General features: G+C 36.9%; 1 protein-coding gene and 1 pseudogene across 2 annotated transcripts; both read left to right on the plus strand.

Annotated features, from left to right (window-relative positions):
* The first annotated feature begins 8,863 nt into the window (after positions 1-8,863).
* Positions 8,864-9,651, plus strand: LOC143607038 (uncharacterized). Its single transcript, XM_077082623.1, has 2 exons — positions 8,864-9,202; positions 9,250-9,651. Exons 1-2 carry the CDS (start codon positions 8,864-8,866, stop codon positions 9,649-9,651), a joined length of 741 nt encoding a protein of 246 aa, XP_076938738.1.
* Positions 9,652-11,915: 2,264 nt separating this feature from the next.
* Positions 11,916-15,512, plus strand: LOC143607037 (G-type lectin S-receptor-like serine/threonine-protein kinase At4g27290; annotated as a pseudogene). The gene is made up of 6 exons (XR_013148863.1): positions 11,916-13,208; positions 13,282-13,448; positions 13,591-13,791; positions 14,036-14,484; positions 14,561-14,711; positions 15,155-15,512. The product of XR_013148863.1 is annotated as a G-type lectin S-receptor-like serine/threonine-protein kinase At4g27290 (transcript).
* Positions 15,513-22,474: the final 6,962 nt, after the last annotated feature.

Genomic DNA, 22,474 nt, shown 5'->3' on the forward strand with positions numbered 1-22,474 from the left:
TCTCCCTCGTAGACATTCCTCAGAAGCCTTAAGTCTTCCAACAACATCTTCAAACATCAAACAATCAAGATCAACACTTTGAGATTGAGGCTACAAGTCGGAAATACTTTTCTGGAACTGCATCTAGTAACTTCTTCACCAAGACATCTTGCTCGAACATGTGACCTAGATTCGTTGCCTTTGAAACCATACATGTTGTAACATTTCGGGTTTTGGCCAGTGAACCTACCCAGATTATCAAACTCCACTACCATTCTGACACCACCAGAGTTTGCATAATCGATACGTAGCTTAGGTAACCTCGTCAACCCCCTTGTAGTTTTTTTCGTACTAGCCAAACTTTTGATGGGTTCGATAGCTGTTGTCGTTGGCTTCGTCGCTGGAGTAGCCTTCAGTCGTCTGATTGAGCGTTGTCATCGTCATTGGGTTCCTCATCGGAGTATAAAACATGTTCTTCTTCGATTGTTTGATCTATAAGCTTCATCTTCGAAACCGATTACATACCTCAAACCCTAACTCGGTTTGACTCTTGATGAACCCTATCTCGGTTACACCAACTTCACATCTCTCTAATGTCTAACCATTACTCGGTTTATATAGACTAACCTAACTTACTAGCCAAGACATTACCAAATATAATAAAACCCTAATTCTTGGGTTGGGCCTTACACTCGGGACAAACAATAATTGAGCCAACAATCACCCCCCGCAATTGTTGTACCCGACTCACCCGATAATTTCATACTTAAAATAGACGGGTCTTCAACTTCACGCTTGTCATCCTTTACTTGATTCTCCCGGGGCTTTTCTTGATCTCTTGCAATGTTCTTTGGGCTCCATTTGGCTTTAAGTAACACTTGTTTCGTTTGATCATTAGACGCCTTCCCTTGGGCTTGAATCAATTTCTTGACCACGCGTTTAGTTTCTTGTACACTCTTCTTTGGACTTTGAATTTTGGAACTTGGATCTTTGATTGAAATCTGACTCGTAACCGGCTTGTCTTCTTTCAGTCCAATACTTTGAAGATCCCTACCTGCAAAATTCTTAATTCCAATGATAGCTTGTTTATCGGGACTTGTTATCTTGAGACTAATCTTGTACAATCAATTCTTGGTCCTTTCCACCTTCATTAAAAACTTACATGTATCATCTTTCATGATTAGCAAATCATGTTTCATGTGAATCTCGCATCCACCTTTCGTTGCTTGACCAAGACTTATGATATTGCATTGTAAGCTCGGGATGTAGTAGACATCGGTCAACAGGTGCTGCTCCCCCGTTTTCCCTTCAATTAAGACCGACCCTTTTCCCCATATATCAATACAAGAATCATCTCCAGACTTCACTGTTCTCGTGACTTTTTCATTCAACTCATAAAAATATGCTTTATTACCCATCATGTGATTCGATGCTCCGTTGTCAAGATTCCAAACATCTTTCTCCATTGGTTCGGTTTCGAAACAATTTGGAATCACCCTGTCTTCATTCAGAAAAACTGTTTTCTGATCACCTTTAATCATAAATATACTTGGATCAAAATCATCAATTTTGTTCAAATTAGATTCTTTTTCTTCATAAGTTCCGGATACGTAGACGCAAAGTGACCGAACTCATCACAACAGTAACACTGAACCTGTGACATATCCTTTCTTCTCCATTGACGATCCTTCGATCTTCTTTGACCCGTATATCTTGACCCACAATGTTGATCATCTCGGTTGTCACAACCATCTTGATCTTCATCATCTCTATCTTGACCTCCGATTTCACGGCCTTTTCCACGTCCCTGTGAACTTGGTCAACACTTACATCGGCTACCGGACTGATCATACGACTTTCCTTTGTAATTACTTTCCGACCGATTGAAAAGTAACTGACCTTGTGAATTTGAAGCGCGTTCTCTCCCTCGTAAACTTTCCTCAGACGCCTTATGTCTTCCAACAACATCTTCAAACATCAAACAATCAAGATCAACACTTTGAGATTGTGGCTACAAGTTGGAAATACTTTTCTGAAACCGCATCTATTAACTTCTTCACCAAGACATCTTGCTCGAACATGTGACCTAGATTCGTTGCCTTTGAAACCATACATGTTGTAACATTTCGGGTTTTGGCCAGTGAACCTACCCAGATTATCAAACTCCACTACCAGTCTGACACCACCAGAGTTTGCATAATCGATACGTAGCTTAGGTAACCTCGTCAACCCCCTTGTAGTTTTTTTCGCAGTAGCCAAACTTTAGATGGGTTCGATAGCCATTGTCGTTGGCTTCGTCGCTGGAGTAGCCTTCAGTCGTCTGATTGAGCGTTGTCATCGTCGTTGGGTTCCTCATCGGAGTATAAAACATGTTCTTCTTCGGTTGTTTGATCTATAAGCTTCACCTTCAAAACTGATTACATACCTCAAACCCTAACTCGGTTTGACTCTTGATGAACCATATCTCGGTTACACCAACTTCACATCTATCTAATGTCTTACCATTACTCGGTTTATATAGACTAACCTAACTTACTAGCCAAGACATTACCAAGTATAATAAAACCCTAATTCTTGGGTTGGGCCTTACACTCGGGACAAACAATAATTGAGCCAACAATCACCCCCCGCAATTGTTGTACCCGACTCACCCGACTCACCCTCTAATTTCATACTCAAAATAGACGGGTCTTCAACTTCATGCTCGTCATCCTTTACTTGATTCTCCCTGGGCTTTTCTTGATCTCTTGCAATATTCTTTGGGCTCCATTTGGCTTTAAGTAACACTTGTTTCGTTTGATCATTAGACGCCTTCCCTTGGGCTTGAATCAATTTCTTGACCACGCGTTTAGTTTCTTGTACACTCTTCTTTGGACTTTGAATTTTGGAACTTGGATCTTTGATTGAAAATTGACTCGTAATCGGCTTGTCTTCTTTCAGTCCAATACTTTGAAGATCCCTACCTGCAAAATTCTTAATTCCAATGATGGCTTGTTTATCGGGACTTGTTATCTTGAGACTAATCTTGTACAATCGATTCTTGGTCCTTTCCACCTTCATTAAAAACTTACATGTATCATCTTTCATGATTAGCAAATCATGTTTCATGTGAATCTTGCATCCATCTTTCGTTGCTTGACCAAGACTTATGATATTGCATTGTAAGCTCGGGATGTAGTAGACATCGGCAACAGGCGCTGCTCCCCCATTTTCCCTTCAATTAAGACCGACCCTTTTCCCCAAATATCAATACAAGAATCATCTCCAAACTTCACTGTTCTCGTGACTTTTTCATTCAACTCATAAAAATATGCTTTATTACCCATCATGTGATTTGATGCTCCGTTGTCGAGATTCCAAACATCTTTCTCCATTGGTTCGGTTTCGAAACAATTTGGAATCACTCTGTCTTCATTCAGAAAAACTGTTTTCTGATCACCTTTAATCATAAATAAACTTGTATCAAAATCATCAATTTTGTTCAAATTAGATTCTTTTTCTTCATAGGTTCCGGATACGTAGACGCAAAGTGACCGAACTCATCACAACAGTAACACTGAACCTGTGACATATCCTTTCTTTTCCATTGACGATCCTTCGATCTTCTTTGACCCGTATATGTTGACCCACGATGTTGATCAACTCGGTTGTCACAACCATCTTGATCTTCATCATCTTTATCTTGACATCCGGTTTCACGGCATTTTCCACGTCCCTGTGAACTCGGTCAACCCTTACATCGGCTACCTGACTGATCATACAACTTGCCTTTGTAATTACTTTCCGACCGATTGAAAAGTAACTGACCTTGTGAATTTGAAGCGCGTTCTCTCCCTCGTAGACGTTCCTCAGACGCCTTAAGTCTTCCAACAACATCTTCAAACATCAAACAATCAAGATCAACACTTTGATCGATTGAGGCTACAAGTTGGAAATACTTTTCTGGAACCGCATCTAGTAACTTCTTCACCAAGACATCTTGCTCTAACATGTGACCTAGATTCGTTGCCTTTGAAACCATACATGTTGTAACATTTCGGGTTTTCTTCTTGTATTTATACTCGACCCGTTTAAGGGTTCGGGTCACTCATTAGATAAAACCGACGCATTTATTGAGTATATTTTTTTTTCTATTGTTCTAGTTTTTCTTTTATTATTTAATAGTTAAACATTTAAACTTACAAAACTTGACATTTTTCACCCAAACTCAAACTATAACCTATTCTTGTTTCCATCTATAAACTCCAGGGACCTGTTATGTATATTTTAATATTAAAATAATAGATTATAACCCAACCCACCTCCTGGTCCGACCAGTTAACCCAAAACCCGACCCGCGCACCCAAAATCTTTCAAAACCTTCAAATTCCCGCTCAAGTGATCAAATCAATTATGGAATATAGTATATTCGGCCGTATAAACGCTTAACCGACACTCAATTTTGGTAAAGACGCGTTAAATCATTCGTAATTTGGTCAATTAACCTTATTAAGCCCGAACAAACCCTAATTTGGGATCTTATATAATCCCTTCGTATTATATCAATTAAACTCGCAGAAACCATCTCCCCCTCGTCGCCAACAATTCCCCTAAACTCAATCTCATTTACAATCGCATCCTGTCACTCAAATTACCTCTTTTTGGCCGCAACCTAGCTCGATCAGTTTCACCGACTTACGAAACGTTATTATTCGATTAACAGGTATGGTTTCGATCGCGTCTAGGTGTAGATCAAAAGTCCCAACGTTGATTTGATTAACATGGACGGGATTAATCAAATTGATTGAGTAGGTTTTATAATCAAATCTGATTCGTTATGCCTGTGTATATAACCAATGGAAACTATCTAATCTTGCGCATCACTGGTAGCCCAGTTGGTTAAACATACTAGCTATGGGGGCAGGGGTCTCGGGTTCGAACCTCTGCCATCCCGTTTTTCTTTTGTTTTTGGTGAATATTTATCAAAATAAATTTTACTAAGTATAATAATAATTATTATTACTAAATAAATTACTTTATTGAAAACCGACTTATTAATACTTTTTTTTCTCTCGTTTTTGTCCGTGTATGTATGTATACGTGTATTTAGACACATATATGTATATATGCGTATATATAATATCACGTAAACTAATATGTTTAGTTATGTAAATATATATATAAATACAAGTGGGCAAACTTATTAAATGCATTAACAAACTAATAAATATTTTTAAAAGATGTATTTTACTTAAATGATATTATTATAAAATAAAATATTATAATATACTTTTAAACGGACTAATAAGCTAGTAATAGTATTAACGATGTGTTTTACTTATGTAATATATATTAATTATGATTAAAAAGAATATAATATTAATAATAAATTTAATTGTCGAACTCGCTTATTCAGTCTAGTTCAGTAACTTAACATATCCGTATTTTTTTTCCTTATTAGGCTTTATCGTCAACGTGCGTGATCCGCTTTCGTATTGTTATCTATTCATCTTTTGTTCGTCTTTCAGGTGAGTTTACATATCCCCCTTTTTCATCTTTTAAGTTTTGGGGGTGACATGTATACCCTATTTACATTACACATTTTTATTTCCAAATCTATTCAAAACAAAATTCAATATATGTTTATGTGTGGCTATTACATGCTCTATGTGCTTAATTGTTTATTTTATGTTTGGTGGTTTGTATCTCATCCTCATCTATCCTCATCTAGTATGATCATACACTTACCCGAGTACTTTGATTTCGTATCAATAGGAACGGGTCCACATCTATTTAGTTGTTTACATTTTCATAGAAATAGTAATACTCATCATTTACATATGAATTGTGGTTTCTATCTATATATGTATCTCAACTAAAACTTTTGTATTTTCACCAACATTCGTGTTGACAAACTCTATTTTTATACATGCTACAGGTACAAGTAAGTTTCATTGTTCAAGATCGAAGAATTTAGTTTTACCTTAGGATATTATTCAAAATACAAAACATGATGTAATTATTGTTCTGTTTATTGAATTTGTGTACTTGTTTGATATTAATGAATTAAAAAATTATTGTCACTTTAATTAGTGTCTCTCGAGCTACTGTCCAATCAATACGTTATGCCCCGGCATGTTCCGCCTTTGTTCGGGGTGTGACACATGTTATATTTCCTGCAAACTCATCAACAGTCTCGTTTTCCGCCATCTTGAGTTTCTCAAATTCACTTTTCAACGTTAGTAGTCGAGCCTTTTGAACTCGCTCGGCCCCAACATACCATGCTTTCAAAGCCGTCCATATTTCCCACGCATTCTTGTATTGAGAAATCTAAAGAAGAATATCACCTTCCATTACTTGAAACAAAAACTCTCTTGCCATTTTATTTTTCTTCGCGTCAATAACCGCAACCTCATTCGATTGAACAACTTCCCATAAATCTTATTCATCTAAGATCGCTTTCACCACAATCTCCCATGTGATGTAATTAGTTCCGTTCAGCTTTGGAAACTGCAGTGATATCCCCCCACTCGCTTTGGGTTGGACTATCGGCTTTACTTTGTCACCTGCCATTGACGTTGTCGAACACCCTTGCTCCAGTACGTTGGAACAAATACAAACAAACTAGTCCCAAACAACTTTTCAGAACCAAAACGTCTGCTCACAAAAACCCGGTTCCAAATATCTCTTGAAAAACCGAATTGTTGGAACAAAAAAGACTTTATTTGCTTCACAAATAATATTCTTCTTTCTCCTTCGTAAAAGTCTTGTGCAAAACAAAGCAAATTATTGCTGACTTTTGTGTTCTTTATTAAAGAAATCAAACTATTAGTTTACTTTCTTTTCTTAATTTTTCGAAATCCTCACCGATTCAACGCCAAATATACAGTCAACAGGCTCCACACCAAAAACTTGAGAGTAATAATAGCAAAGAATTCCAAAGAAACCTCAATTTTCTTTCTTTGTTTAATCGCAAAACAAAGAACAAAAGAAGCAAAAGCAAACTTAACTTGTTCTTCGTATCGTCATCGGACAACAAAAAAACACCAACACAGGTTAGACTAACCCACGTTAACAAAAACACTCTCCAATTCAGAAACCCAACTTGGTTTCGATGTGCGTCGATGATAGCTCCTCCTCAAGCCACCGCTCGTCACCAACCGATTATCAATTTCTTGAACTTGGTTCTAATACCAATTCAACTCCCGGATCGATAATCAAACACGAATAAACAAATAACTCTTGTTTATTAATCAGAAAATCTCACTCAAAAAACTGATTACAACCCTCAAACTCTAACTCGTCGGTTTGACTCTTGATGAACCCTAACTCGATTACACCAACTTCACATCTCTCTAATGTCTAACCATTGATCGGTTTATATAGACTAACCTAACTTGCTAGCCAAGCCATTACTAAATATAATAAAACCCTAATTATTGGGTTGGGCCTTACACTTGGGTCAGACTGTTGGACTTAATTTCCATCCTCAAGTCAATGAGGCGGGTTTGGCCGACTCATCGAGCCTATGATGAGTTCGTGTCTTGTTTATCAAGTTGAGCACATGACTTAGTTTACGTGGAATAAATTACTTGGCGAACAAGTCGAGCCAATGACTTGGACAACAAGGAATTTATTTATTAATTATTATTTAAATATGTTTTTACTAATTAGTAATTGATTATGATAAGGATTTTGTATTCTAGTCTAATTAGGTTTTCATGTTTAAACTAGTATATATACCCGAGCTCGTGGGTTATATCAATATAAGTTTTAGTATTGTAATTTTCGAGCTAATGGGAATCAAAAAGATCGAGCTTATGATCTAAATTCGTTTTTGTGTTTATCGATCCTGGTCACCAAACTTCAATTGGTATAAGAGTTCGGTTTACAAACGAGTTCTTTTGTTCAGTTTAGAGAAGTGATCGTGAGGTTTTTGATTTCTTTGGTCGTTCGAAGACAAAGTGAAGGTTTTCATCTACTAAAGTTGTTGTTTACATGGTTCAATTGGTAAACGACAAAATAGTAAAGCAACAATTAATTGAGTTTGGAATTAATTGGTTGTATTGAATTTTCCACCACGTAACTCGCATTAGGCTACTTGCATGATTTGATCTTCCGGTATGGATTGAAAGAAAAGAGCGATGGCGGCAGCATTATTCTTCTCGTCCGTACTTCCTGGCTCAATAACATCCCATATTCCGTGGTACCGGAACACAGCTTTGATCCGGACAGCCCACATGGTGTAATTCGTTTTGGTTAGCATCGGACATTGCAAAGAAATAGTTGTCTGAGTACCAGGTTGGTTATTTGCCTGATCACCCATTGCTTCTCTTCTTCTTTGTCGACGGTAGGTTTGGAAAAATCTGCGATCGATCTTGAAACAGAACTTGTGAAAAAATATTAAATCTAGCGCCGATAGTATTAATTGGCTGTATTGAATTTTCCACCACGTAAAGCAACAATTAATTCTATCGGCGCTAGATTTTATTTTTTTCACAAGTTCTGTTTCAAGATCGATCGCATATTTTTCCAAACCTACCGTCGACAAAGAAGAAGAGAAGCAATGGCAGGCGAATAACTAACCTAGTACTCAGACAACTATTTCTTTGCAATGTCCGATGCTAACCAAAATGAATTACACCATGTGGCTATCCGGATTAAAGTGTTGTTCCGGTACCACGGAATATGGGATATTATTGAGTCAGGAAGTACGGACGAGGAGAAGAATGGTGCCGCAATCGCTCTTTTCTTTCAATCCATACAGGAATATCAAATCATGCAAGTAGCCCAATACTAGTTGGCTAAAGAGATTTGGAATGCCATAAAAGCCCGGTATGTTAGAGTGGAGAGGGTTATAGAAGCACGTCTACATACCCTTATAACTGAATTCGAAGGAACGAAGATGAAGGATTCCGAGTCTATATACGATTATTCCGGGAGATTATCCGGTTTAGCAACTAAATTCGCAGCACTTGGTTCCGCCATAGATGAAACAAGATTGGTGAGAAAGCTTTTAACTGGCATGCCTAAAAGATTCGTAAATATTGTAGCTTCTATCGAGCAGATGGAAGATCTCAAGACACTCAAGTTTGAAGAAATAGTCGGGTGTCTTAAAGCTTTTGAAGATCGTGTGAATAGTGTTGATGACAAACCCGAGAGTCATGGGAAGCTATTGTCAATAAGGCAAGAAAGTTTTACGGAAAAGGAAAGGTCAACGATCGAGACAAAGAAGGTGATTCGGGTAAGAAAATGGACTATTTTGGGGTTTAGTGTTTTCGTTGTGACGAGATGGGTGACTACGCTTCAGCATGCCCGAAAAGAAGAGGAAAGCGAGTCGAAGCAAATATAAGCGAAGCAAACGAACTAACAACAAAGAAGGAAGTTTTGATGAAGATAAGTATTAATGATCAAGTCATGTTGAATGAAGAAAACATGCATCCTAAGTGGTACGAGTCGGACCCAATGAAGGATGGTTTTTGGTACCTCGATAACGGGGCGAGCAATCATATGACGGGTATGAAATCTTATTTTTCTGAATTAGATGAAAATGTTGTTGGGAAAGTTCATTTTGGTGATAGTTCGTGTGTCGATATCAAAGGAAAAGGTGCCATTACAATTATATGTGATGATGATGTTGAGAGAATGATCTCAAATGTTTGCTTTATCCCGAACTTAACGAGCAATTTTTAAGTTTGGGACAAACAACTGAACATGGGTGCAAAGTGATTATGGAGGATGATCAGCTTTTACTTATTGACAAATCGAGAAAGGTGATTATGAAGTCGGTTAGATCAAGAAATCGTTTGTACAAGGTTAGGCTTCGGGTTGACACACCGATGTGTTTGTTATCAACTACTTCGGTTAAAAAGATTGATGACCGAAGCACCTATATGTTTTATCTCGGTACCGAATCCGGGACGAAGGCGTACCAGATGAACAATCCGGTTCGACTCCAAATTCAAGTTTCCAAATTTTTAATGGGAAACATGGTTGGAGTTGGTCTAAATATGGTGAAATACCAACTCAAAATTTGATAGTAAACATGGAGAAAGTTGATGAAGTAATAAAGGTGTGTGACCAAAATGCCCATCGTAACCATGTTAATAATTTTGGTTCCTCCCCAGTTCACCAGAATGTTGACCGAAAGGATGGCCCATCAAAAACTAATAAGCAGGATTGTTCAAGTCCTAAGCATGGTACGACCCATCCTATTGGCCCGGAACTAGTTTCTTTGGTCCACGGAATGTTTCACGAGTTGAACTAAGTCCATCTACCATGAGACGATTGACTCGAACCACCATTTTTCCAAAGAATATTAATGATTTTTTGTTGGAAAGAAAGGTTTGTTTCGAGCGAGGAAGAGACAACGATATTGATGACCCGAAATTACTTTTAACTCAAGTTGGTGAACCGACGAGTTATGTCGACACATAAGGAGTAAAAGAATGGGAGAATCGAGACAAAAGAGATATGCTTGGAGTTAAAGATCCACCAATTTTCGAGTCCGAAATTAAGGGGTGATTGTTAGACTTAATTTCTGTCCTCGAGTCAATGAGGCGGGTTTGGCCGACTCATCGAGCCTATGATGAGTTTGTGTCTTGTTTATCAAATTGGACACGTGACTTGGTTTACATTGAATAAATTACTTGGCGCACAAGTCGAGTCAATGACTTGGAGAACAAAGAATTTATTTATTAATTATTATTTAAATATGTTTTTACTAATTAGTATTTGAGTATGATAAGGAGTTTGTATTCTAATCTAATTAGGTTTTCATGTTTAAACTAGTATATATACACGAGCTTATGGGTTATATCCATATGTGTTTTAGTATTTTAATTTTCGAGCTAATGAGAATTACAAAGATCGAGCTTATGATTTAAATTCGTTTTTGTGTTTATCGATCCTGGTCACCAAATTCACGAACAACAATTGAGACAACACAGTAACACTTTGGTATTGCCTTTCTAAGTTGGCAATTGGCTAAAATAGTTAATCAAGGTATGTTATTAGTTCTTTTACACTTTCCAAATACACTTCTTTTGTAATTATAAAGTTTTTAGTTTTAAACTTGTAGCCACAAGCAAGAGAAAAGGCAGCAAAAGAAAGGTTTGAAGGAGATGAAATTGCTAAGGTAGCATTACTCGCTATGCATCTACTGTATGAAATGTAAAACGTGTTGGGTGTATATGGGTCAAAATGGTCCAAAGTTCAGTAGTACTCTGATTGGTAGCATTTAAACCATGTAGGACATCAAGCATGTGGTTCATGCGCATCCAACACTCTCTGAAATGGTCAATGAACTAATGAAATCAACCAAGGTAAACAAACTATTCCATGCGATTTATGAATATATTATTTCAGTGAAAAAGATGAACTAGAGACTTCATGTACAAATTGTAGCTAGGTAAGGGAGAGCGTCTTTAATTCCTTAACTGACTTGTGGCATTAGATTCCAACAAACAAGGGAAGACGTATAGAAAGTGACTAGGACAACTCGGGTATTTGACATTTTTAATTTTTGGATGTTTAGTTTTGAATGATTGGAATTTTTTTGTTAGGATTAATTGGGTATTTCCGTATTTGACATTTTCAAATGTAATTTTAAGTGGAATGTTTTATATAATATTTTAAGTGGGTATTTGATATTTTCGCAAAGTGGTCCCATGTTGTAAAATGGCTAGCGGTTGTAAAACAATTGCAAGTCAGTTACATATCTGGTAAAGATTTGTTTATATTTGAAAAATATAAATTGAACTTCAACTTTCATACGACTTTTTGGTCACGGCTTATTATATGATTTTCAAAGACTTGTTAACACTGTTCTCATTCAAAGAAAGAAGAAAGTATATGCGTAACTGATACTCCACGGGCCCATCTAAAATAGACTATTGTATTTAGTTTTCGAAACTGAATCAAACGTACTGTTCTTATTTCAAAAAACAAAATTGTAAATGTGTGTTTACTTAATGGCGGAAACAAGAGTGACTAACACCAAGTTAATATTTGGCTTCTTTGTTGTGCTTTATGTATCAATATCTTTTACCTTTGGTTCAGACACCATATCTGCAAACCAAATCATTAGATATAATGATACCATCGTTTCGCCACAAGAAATCTTCGAACTTGGTTTCTTTAGCCCCGGCAACTCCATGAACCATTATGTCGGGATTTGGTACAAGAAAAGAGCGTACCGAACTGTTGTATGGGTAGCCAACCGGGATGCACCACTTGTGCATACCTCGGGTGAGCTAACTCTCACTATTCAGGGAGTTTTAGTTCTCCGCGACGCCCCCAAGGGCAAAGTCGTGTGGAACTCAACTAGCAAGGCATCGGTGAGGGACCCGAGTGGTCAGCTTCTAGATACAGGCAACTTCATAATATATAAAGAAGGCGGTAATTATATAAATCAAGAAAATCCCATATGGCAAAGTTTTGACTTTCCGACAGACACTTTACTTCCCGGAATGAATTACGGCAGAAATTTCATTACCGAGATTGACAGGCACTTCACGTCATGGAAATCCTACGATGATCCTGCTCCGGTAATTTTTCTTATGGGATTGACATCAGAGGTTATCCTCAAGTGATCATATGGAATGGCCCGAAAATATGGTTCCGGGGAGGTTCATGGAATGGACTCGGGTATACCGGAAACCCTAATAATAGACAGAGCCAGATGTACAACTTCACCTTTGTTATTAATCAAAAAGAAATTTACTCCCAGTTTAATCTTATAAATACTTCGGCGTTAATGCGGGTGGTGTTACAACTAAATGGTCGTGTAGAGCGCTTGTTATGGGACGATAACAAACAAGAATGGAACGTTTTTTTGGCTCCAGAAGTCGATCAATGTGATGAGTACAACTCGTGCGGGAAGAATGGGATGTGCAACATTGACAACTCCCCGGTGTGTGAATGTTTGAAGAGATTTGAACCCAGATCGGCAGATTCGTCACAAGGGTGTCGACGTACCATCCCTTTGGATTGTGGACCGGGGGAAGGGTTCAACAAATATTCTAAGTTGAAATTACCAGACACTCGGTGGTCATGGTCTGGTTATACCATGACCCTTGTGGAATGTGAGACGATGTGCAAAAGCAATTGTTCGTGTAGTGCTTACACAAATTCAAATGTCTCGGGCGCCGGTAGTGGTTGCTTGCTATGGTTCGGTGACCTAGCTGATATCAGAACGTTTGGGAAAGATGGTGACACTCTTTATATACGAGTGGCAGCTTCAGAGTTAGGTAAATCAAAACAGTATTTTGTTATTATTAATTACTATCTTCATGTCACGTGAACATTATGCTTTTGTCACAGATCCAGTGGAAAACAGGAATAGGTCAAGCGCAATAGGAAACAAGGAAAGCTCAAGTATAGGGATAAGAGTACGAGTTATGGTCCCTGTAGCATTTGTGGTTTTGGTCATCCTTATTTCAGTATGTTTGTTCTATCGTTTCAATAGGAAGAATCAGCATCAACAAGGTATCAAGTTTGAATACTCTTTACTGGTCGGCTCACGTTGTGTTTTATTATTATAGAATTAAAAAACCCTTTGTCATCTATTTTTATGTGAACACTACTATCATATTTACATTCACACCCAAATGTACTCAACCCTTTTGTGACACATATGCTAGTTCTTTTATAAGAATTATTATCTACTTCACAGGGACACCAAAAAACGTGATTGAACCTGATCCTGAAAGTATAAGTGATCACGAAGATCTAGAGCTACCACTATTTGGCTTGTCTACATTACTTAAAGCTACAAACAATTTTTCAACGAATAACAAACTTGGTGAGGGTGGTTATGGCCCTGTTTACAAGGTACTTCTATCTTGTACATATGGTCTTCATGACTTCATGTATAAATTAAAGAAATAAATGCCTTAAGACTCCTGGAATTATGATATATATATATATATATATATAATTATAAATTTGTGATGGTCCTCTGTGACAATATTTTGGTGAACAGCATATCTTTGTGAATCTCTAGTTATAAAGAGGTCTGCTTACTAATTCCTTTTAATGTTCAATCAAACGAAACACATATTTTGTTATGTTTTAGGGTGTACTTGAAGACGGAAAGGAAATAGCAATGAAAGGGTTAGCAAAAACATCCAATCAAGGACTTCTCGAGTTCAAGAATGAAGTTATCTCGATATCTAAACTCCAACATCGCAATCTTGTCAAGCTCTTGGGGTATTGTGCAGAGGCAACCGAAAAGATGTTGATTTATGAATACATGCCAAACAAAAGCCTTGATTTCTTCATATTTGATAAGACACAAAGCGAACTCATTAATTGGCCTACACGTTACCACATTATAAATGGAATTGCTCGCGGACTTATTTATATTCACCAGGATTCTCGACTCAGAATCATACACAGGGATCTAAAAGCTAGCAACATTTTGCTTGACAAGAATATGAACCCAAAGATATCAGATTTTGGCACGGCTAGAAGTTTTGGGGGAAATCAGATAGAAGCGAACACAAACAGAGTGGTTGGAACATAGTGAGATTCACGTACACTCAACTCATTCCAAATTATCTAGTGAATAATTGTTTACATTTACCTTGGTTCATGGCAGTGGCTACATGGCGCCAGAGTACGCAAGAGACGATGTATTTTCGATCAAATCAGACGTATTTAGCTTTGGTGTAATGATACTGGAAATCATTTCTGGGGAGAAAAACAGAGGATTCGCTCACAAAGAACACTACAATGACCTTATGGGACATGTAAGTTTAGGCGTACAATTTACAAAATGCAAATCATATAAATAATTCACCTAAATTGCTGTAAAAATAATGATGTGCTAGTTTGTGATAAAATGTGAATTCTTTTTTTCTATTCGAAAAGTATAATGAATTTGAGCAAGAGTTTTAAAAGTAATGAAAAAAGTTTTAATTATTGTATTCGGTATTTATAGCCCCGGTTTCCCAACACCCCAACTATTTTAACAAATTTCATTTTAAGATAAAAGTATATAACTATTCTATAAAAATATATAATATTCCAAAAATATGTAAATATTAATATGTAGTAATTTTCATTCGCTTAAGCTGAAATAAAGCTAGTTATCCGAATAGAAACGAGAACAGGGTACGTTGTTTAAATCATTTATTGCAACTTTCCCTTGTGAAATACCATAACACAACTTGTGTTCTTTTGATGCTGACAGGCTTGGGGACTCCATAATAAAGGCAGATCATTGGAGTTGGTTGCTAAGTGTCTAGGTGAATCAAGCATTGTGTCTCAGGTTCTACGGACGATCCATGTTGGTTTGTTGTGTGTCCAACGCCGCCCAGAAGACAGACCGAATATGACTTCCGTGATCCTAATGTTGGGGAGTGAGGGTAAATTGCCTTCACACAAAGAACCCGGTTTTTATGTTGGAGAAGGTTTGCAAGATACTTCACTCTCCTATGGGAAAAGTTCTAATAATGAACTAACCATTTCTATGTTGGATGGTAGATAATAAGATATTTGATTGTACTAAAAGCAATATCAGCATGTTATCAAGGGAATAACTTAGTATTATGATGTTAATATACCATTTCTATGTTGGATGGTAGTTAATAAGATATTAAGAAATATCAACATATTATCAAGGAAAAAAACTAAATATATATGATAAAGTCATATTATATTTTGTTTGACTAAAAAGCTCTCACTAGTCACCTGTATAGTAACTGGCATATCGTCATCTAACAAACATTCATACAGGTTTAAATTAATTCAACCTTTGGTTCATTCAAAGCTCTACTAGCAATATAAATAATACGAACAAAAGGTTGAATTAATTCTAGAGATTCGGAAATCTAAAATTTCACTAGTTATCGCGTTTTCAGAGCTACAAGCTCTTCTAAATTCTCATAATCATATTTATTACAAGGAATATCTCAAGGTTAAGGAACATTCATGTCAGATCCGTAAACAACATAGTACTTGACCACAAGGATGGCGATAACACATATCGATCAAAATTTAACGTATTAATCCAAACTGTAATCGTTTATTTTGGCACTAGAAATGAGGAAACAGCGACACATTAACCACGATAATCCCTTAAATGAATTAAAGGCCAACAAAAGACTACTGATAGAAGTGAAACAATATTGATCAACAATTAAAAGAACATGATGATTAATTTAATAGCATTGTGAGCTGGTTGCAGTTAGTTGTTTAATTACATGATAGGATAACGATTTAAGGTTTTTTGGTAAGAATATTGAACCCAGCCACTATACAACAAGCAAATTCCCTTGCCAAAAAATAATGAACTAAAAAAGGTGGTAAATATTCCACTTCAAACTATGTTTCAATATTTTAATTTGTATACTCTTGGATTCAATTAAAATGGTTTAAATAAGCTTGTTTGTTTTTTTACCTAAACTTATATAAATTGAATGTTGGAAATATAGATTGATTCGCTTAAGTCAACGTGATCGATCAGGTTGTGACCCGTGAGAGTTACATCATGGATAACGAACATAAGCCGCTTACGCTAGTTAACCGGTATTGACTTACAAACGAGATATGGACATTTAAAAGGGTTGGGCTTGAGATGGGCTTGGTGGCCCGGCATGATTACTATTAATATTAACCAGTTAATATGTCATAAGGGATTACGCAAGCAAGAATCAAGAAACCCTAGCCACCTTTTTTCTCTCTATCCCTCTCTGCTCCTCCCTGATGCTGCCGCCCAGCCACTTCTGGCCACCGCACCGTGGGTAATGAACATAAGCCGCTTGCGCTAGTTAACCGGTATTGAGTTACGAGCGAGATATGGACATTTAAAATGATTGGGCTTGAGATGGTCTTGGTGGCCCGACATGATTAACTAGTTATATTAACCAGTTAATATGTCATTAGGGATTATGCAAGCAAGAAACAAGAAACCCTAGCCACCTTTATTCTCTCTCTCCCTCTCAGCTCCTGCCGATGCCGCCGCCCAGCCACCACAGCCAGCCGCAACCACCGCAGCCATCCGCCGTCAAGCCGAAGCTAGCCACAGCCCAGCTGCCTCTGCATGTGCCATCATCGTTTTCGGTCCATTTTTCAACGCCATCCTTGGTCGTTAATCTCGTTCGGTCACTTAGTGTCGTCCGTTGGCAATCGATGTCTCAACTGGTTAATTTATTAAACGAGGTAAACTTAAATAATGTCGTGAATATTATTTATATACTTTGGTTGTTTCGTATCATACTCATATTGTTTGTAGTCGGATCCTTTACGGTTCCTAAATGTGATGATTACTCATTTTGAATTCCGCTGCGTATTCTTATTATTAATTGATTAATAACTATGAAAAGATTTTCAATAAACTGGGTTTAAATGTTAAACCGTTGTCTGATCACAACTGGAACCCAACAGTAGTATCAGATCTTTGGTTACAACATACGAGTCGAATCCGGTCTTTTCACCGGATCTATATCATACAATTCAAGATAGTTGAAGTTTTTGATCTAGATAATTTTCTAGGGCAATTTTAGTTTGCTCAAAGTTTTTGTTTATTTTATTTGATCAAAACATTGCCCAATTTTATTTTGTTGAATATGTAAATCTGGCCCGACCATTGTATGTTTGGTTGTTTGGTTTTTGATTTTAGCCATATGGATGGTTCAAAGTATTTGATATTTGGTTTTATTTTATGGTTTTTGGCCACTTTGATGGTTCAAAATTGTAATAGATAGGGTTTGGTTTTTCATTATATGTATTTTATAATATTGTAATGAAGAAGACCCGAAGGAACACCAAGGACGAGCTCAAGGATTTCTTGAAGTCAATGGGAGTTACTAAAGATGACGGGATACACCAAGAGTCCATCCTTGTGGTTGTTTTGTGTTGTGACCCCTGACCCGATTGATCTTGCTAATAGGCTCTAGCAAGATCAATCACCTATCTTGGCCATTCAATATTTACATATTCTTGTTTGCTACTGTGGTTGCTTGCTTTATTATAATATGTTATAATACTACCAACCTAATACCAAATATATTAAAATAAATTTTAATTAACCAGTTATGTTTCTGCAAATTAAATGTTATTTAATTTCCAAAGACTTATAACTTAATAGATTTTATATTAACTTAAAACTGGTTAGACATATCGCGACAAACTTAGTTTTAATAGGTTATTTAAAACTAAGTGCCCTGAGAGATGAAAGGGTTCGTCAAGTTGTCTCGATTAATATAGTAAAACTGGACTTTTACTCTATTCGGTAAATTCTAAAATTATTCCCAATTTTAAATCAATAGTCTATGTTATCCTACTATAAGCCACACTTGAGGCACACTACGTGAAAATTGACCTTTGGTCACACGAAAAAAGTGTGGCCGTAGGCCTTTAGCCACACACATTTGGTTCAGGCATATGTGACGAAAGGTCGCGACACCGTGGGTATGATATGGCCACACACAGTTTTTAGTGGCCTTATATGGTTATAAGTGTGGCTAAATGGTACATGCATTAGTTGCTGGCCATCAAGAAGCCTCTCCAATATGTGTGGCTAAACGGTAGAAAATGGCCACATGACTATTTACTATGAGTGACCATTGCACGTATAGAGCCACATGAATTCATGTTCCAATCACATGAATTTTATAATAATGTGGCCAATAGGGTTGTGTTAAGTGTGCATTGTGACATATACAGTGTGGATATAGCAAAGCAATGGCCACTTAAATTTAATAATAGTGTGGCTAATTATATCATATAGACACTGGATATTACATTAAAAGTGGCTAACAATGTTCACTTGCCACTCAAACACTCCTTTGTAGATTATAGTGTGGCTATTGTCTTACTGTTTGTCACACATAATGCTATTCGTAATTTAAAGTGTGGCTATTGTCAAACTTTTCATCACACATAGTGAGGTATTGTGTGGCTAATCATATCATATAGACACCGGAGGTTATTGTCAATGTGGCTAAAAATGTTAACTTGCCAGTCAAACACTCTTTTGTAGTTTGTGGTGTGGCCATTGTCTTACCGTTTGTCACACATAATGTTTTTCCTAATTTAAAGTGTGGCTATTGTCAAACTTTTCGTCACACCTAGTGATGTCTTGTGTGGCCAATAATATCATATAGACACAGGAGGTTATTGTCAATGTGGCAAAAATTGTGAACTTGCCACTCAAACACTCTTTTGTAGTTTGTGGTGTGGCCATTGTCTTACCGTTTGTCACACATAATGCTTTTCCTAATTTAAAGTGTGGCTATTGTCATACTTTTGGTCACACATAGTGATTTTTCCAATGATGTTTGATCGCGTTTCGCCACGCAAACAAAAACCAAGTGATGAAAGTGTGGCCAATGGCTAGTGTGGTTATTTTATGCCATTTGATCACACTTGGTGATTTTTTTTATATGACGTTTTATATGATTCCGTCACACGCACAAAAAAAGAAGCAAGCATGGTATGGGTAATGGTGATATATAAAATCATGAGTTTTCGGTGTGGCTATGTCACACTTTTAGCCACACATTATTTGTTATCTCCATCAACTTTGCAACCCTTTCGTCACACAACAATGTTTTTGTTGTGGCTAATAGTCATTTATTGACTCTAATTTTTGTAATTTGAGGTGCGGCTATTGTCTTACTTTTGGTCACACCTATTTAATGTGTTCTATGTGGCCAAATAGTGTGTAATTAGGCAATATATAATTATTTTTAATTTTTGTGCAGTAATATAAAACAGCTGTAAGCAAGCATGACAAAACAAAATTAGAAACAAATTATATTAACAATAATATCACTTAAGCAAATGTATACATCTTTTGTAAGAAATATGCAAAATATCTTACAAAATACAAAATAACGACTACCTATATACTAGCTAAGGTGTCGGTTTTCTTGGCACTGCTCCTTATCTTCTATTTGGTCACCATGTCTATCGTTGTGTACTTTGCCTTTGTCTTCTTGCTAGCTATGTCTGGTTCTTTTGAGGATGGGAGTGGCGATAGCAGGAACAACAGAATATGAAAAACAAATATGTATAATTAATGTCATATTTTGTAATTGTATAGAACAAAATAGTAGGCCTGCAAACGAACCGAACATTTGTTGAACTGTTCGTGAACCATTCGGCGGGAAGTTTTATGTTCGTTTATTTATAAACGAACGAACACAAAATTTGTGTTCGTTTAATTAAACGAACGAACATGAACACATGTTCCGTTCGTTCATTTATGTTCATGAGCGTAAATTCGTTTATGTTCGTTTATCTTTGTTCAATTATGTTAGTTTAGATTATAAACAAACGAACGTAAACGAACACAAGTGTTCATTTTTTAAAATAAATGAAACTGAACATAGATATTTGTTCGGTTAAGTTTTCGTATAGTTTTAAAGTTCAAAGGGAACAAACCTCCTGGTCACATAAGATCAGGTGTTCTGGCCAAGCAAAAAAAGTACCAGTTCCGTTACCAACAGTCATAATTTCACCTACCTCACAAGGAATAATTGCTTGTTCCTTTATGGCTTCATCAATACTAACTTTATAGCAACCCTCCGAGATTGCTTTTCCATGCAACTGTTGTGGAACCGGTGACCAATGAACTCTACCACGTGCCACCTTGTTACGCTTGTCATGCACACACAAATGACACTCATACGCCTATAAACAAGCATGGGAAATTAAGATGGCTTAGTTGAAGTCAATATATAAGTACATACCCATGGATATGCCATGTTGGTGGGAAATTAACAATGTTTCTAGCAGTACATACCTTTATTTCAGGAGTTGGGGAAGCTTCATCCGTAGATACATCAACTTTTCTTTTACGGCTTCTCCGTTTTACCTAAAAACCATTCAATGAATCAGCTTATGGATGGAAATCAATCAACAATTAAAGGGAAAACTGAAATTTCCAAATACTTACTGATGGTTTTTTCGAGCCGTTACTATCCGGAGTGTGGTGTAGTTGTGTTGATGTTTGGTCAACTTTGTTCTCTACAGGCTTCATTGGTAATATAAAAGAAATTGGAATTGTTAGACTTATTAGGTTATAAAATATAAAAACTGAAATTGCCAAATACTTACTTATGTCGCGCTATGGGGATCGACTACCGTTTGGTCAACATTTTTGTCCACGGACTTGGCCTGCAATTCGGTAATAGAAAATGAGCACACTCACATTGGAAACAAATTATAAAAAGTACCGAAATTGTCAAATAATTACTGATGTTGCGATCTGGGGAGCTGGTACCATTTGGACAACTATTTTATCCACATACTTGGCCTACAATTAACTTATGCAAAATTAGCACACTCACATGGAAAGTTAATTATTAAAAAAAATCAATCAAACTGTCAAATGCTTACCTGAGGAGCGGATTCTTGTTGCACAGCCTCACCTGAGGTAAAGATGTTTCCCACAGAACTGGCCTACAAATTAATTTATTAGGTTATGAAAAATGAAAAATCACATGGAAAATTGTAATAAACAAAGAAACTGTCAGATACTTACTGGTGCTGGCATTTTATTTTGCCCCACAACACTAGTACTTTGGTTAGAACCAACCTGATTGGGAACAGGATTCACCTACGAATTGTGACAAAAACAGTGCCAATTATGTATGTTGAATGCATTAATTAATATGTTTATATGTAACATACGTCACTTACTTGACTTGCCGACATTTACAGCAACATTCCTTCGAGATGTCTAAACATGGCCTCAAATGATAACTATTCCTTCTCACGGCTTGCTAGCAGAGCATTCATGGATTCAAGTAGAGACGTCAACTTGTTCACCACTTCATCTCTCTACACCGCCTCATACTCAAGTTGGGCAATTCGTTCCTTAAACGAGCCTTTTACCCGACTCACACCCCAATATTTACCTGCTGTCAATCCGTACCCAATCCCTTTTAAAACTCACCTTTCTCTTTGCCAAGCACTAATGTGACGGCATCTGTGCACGGTTCAAGTGTCAGGGCTCCGGAAGCGATCTGCTCCTCATGCTCAACCTGCAAGAAAACAAATGTCAAACTGCCGATTCCTTACAAGCATAAAACGTCAGATTTCATGATCTACTGTAAGTAAATAAACACTTTGTAAACGAGTCTATTACGCTTGTAACACGCTATGTACAAAAACATATATAAATATTCTAATACGCTAGTAACACGCTTATGTACAAGAATCAAGTGTTGAGACAAGTTAGACAGACTCAAGTTTGTTTGAATTGACTTTAACATGATTTAAAAAGCTTAATACTAAAACATACTAATTTGGATGCCACGCCTTCGACAACAGCATTCTTGTATGCACCATCTTTGTCCTCCCTTGCTTTCATCCATATTAATGCACGGACAGGGATCTCATCCAGTTCAATTTCCTTCTTTTTGACCTTGTAAGATATTCAAGAGAAAGCAACTGATGGTCATGCATTAGACGCATAACCAACAAATCATTGAACTAGAAAGTGAGGTGATTACCAGTTTTTCTCAAAAGTAGGTATAACCCCCTCGTCCCATGTGATGAT

This window comes from Bidens hawaiensis, unplaced genomic scaffold (genome assembly GCF_021521415.1).
Source record: "Bidens hawaiensis isolate Kalapana, Puna unplaced genomic scaffold, B.hawaiensis_p1.1 tig00079093_1, whole genome shotgun sequence".
Taxonomy (NCBI): domain Eukaryota; kingdom Viridiplantae; phylum Streptophyta; class Magnoliopsida; order Asterales; family Asteraceae; genus Bidens; species Bidens hawaiensis.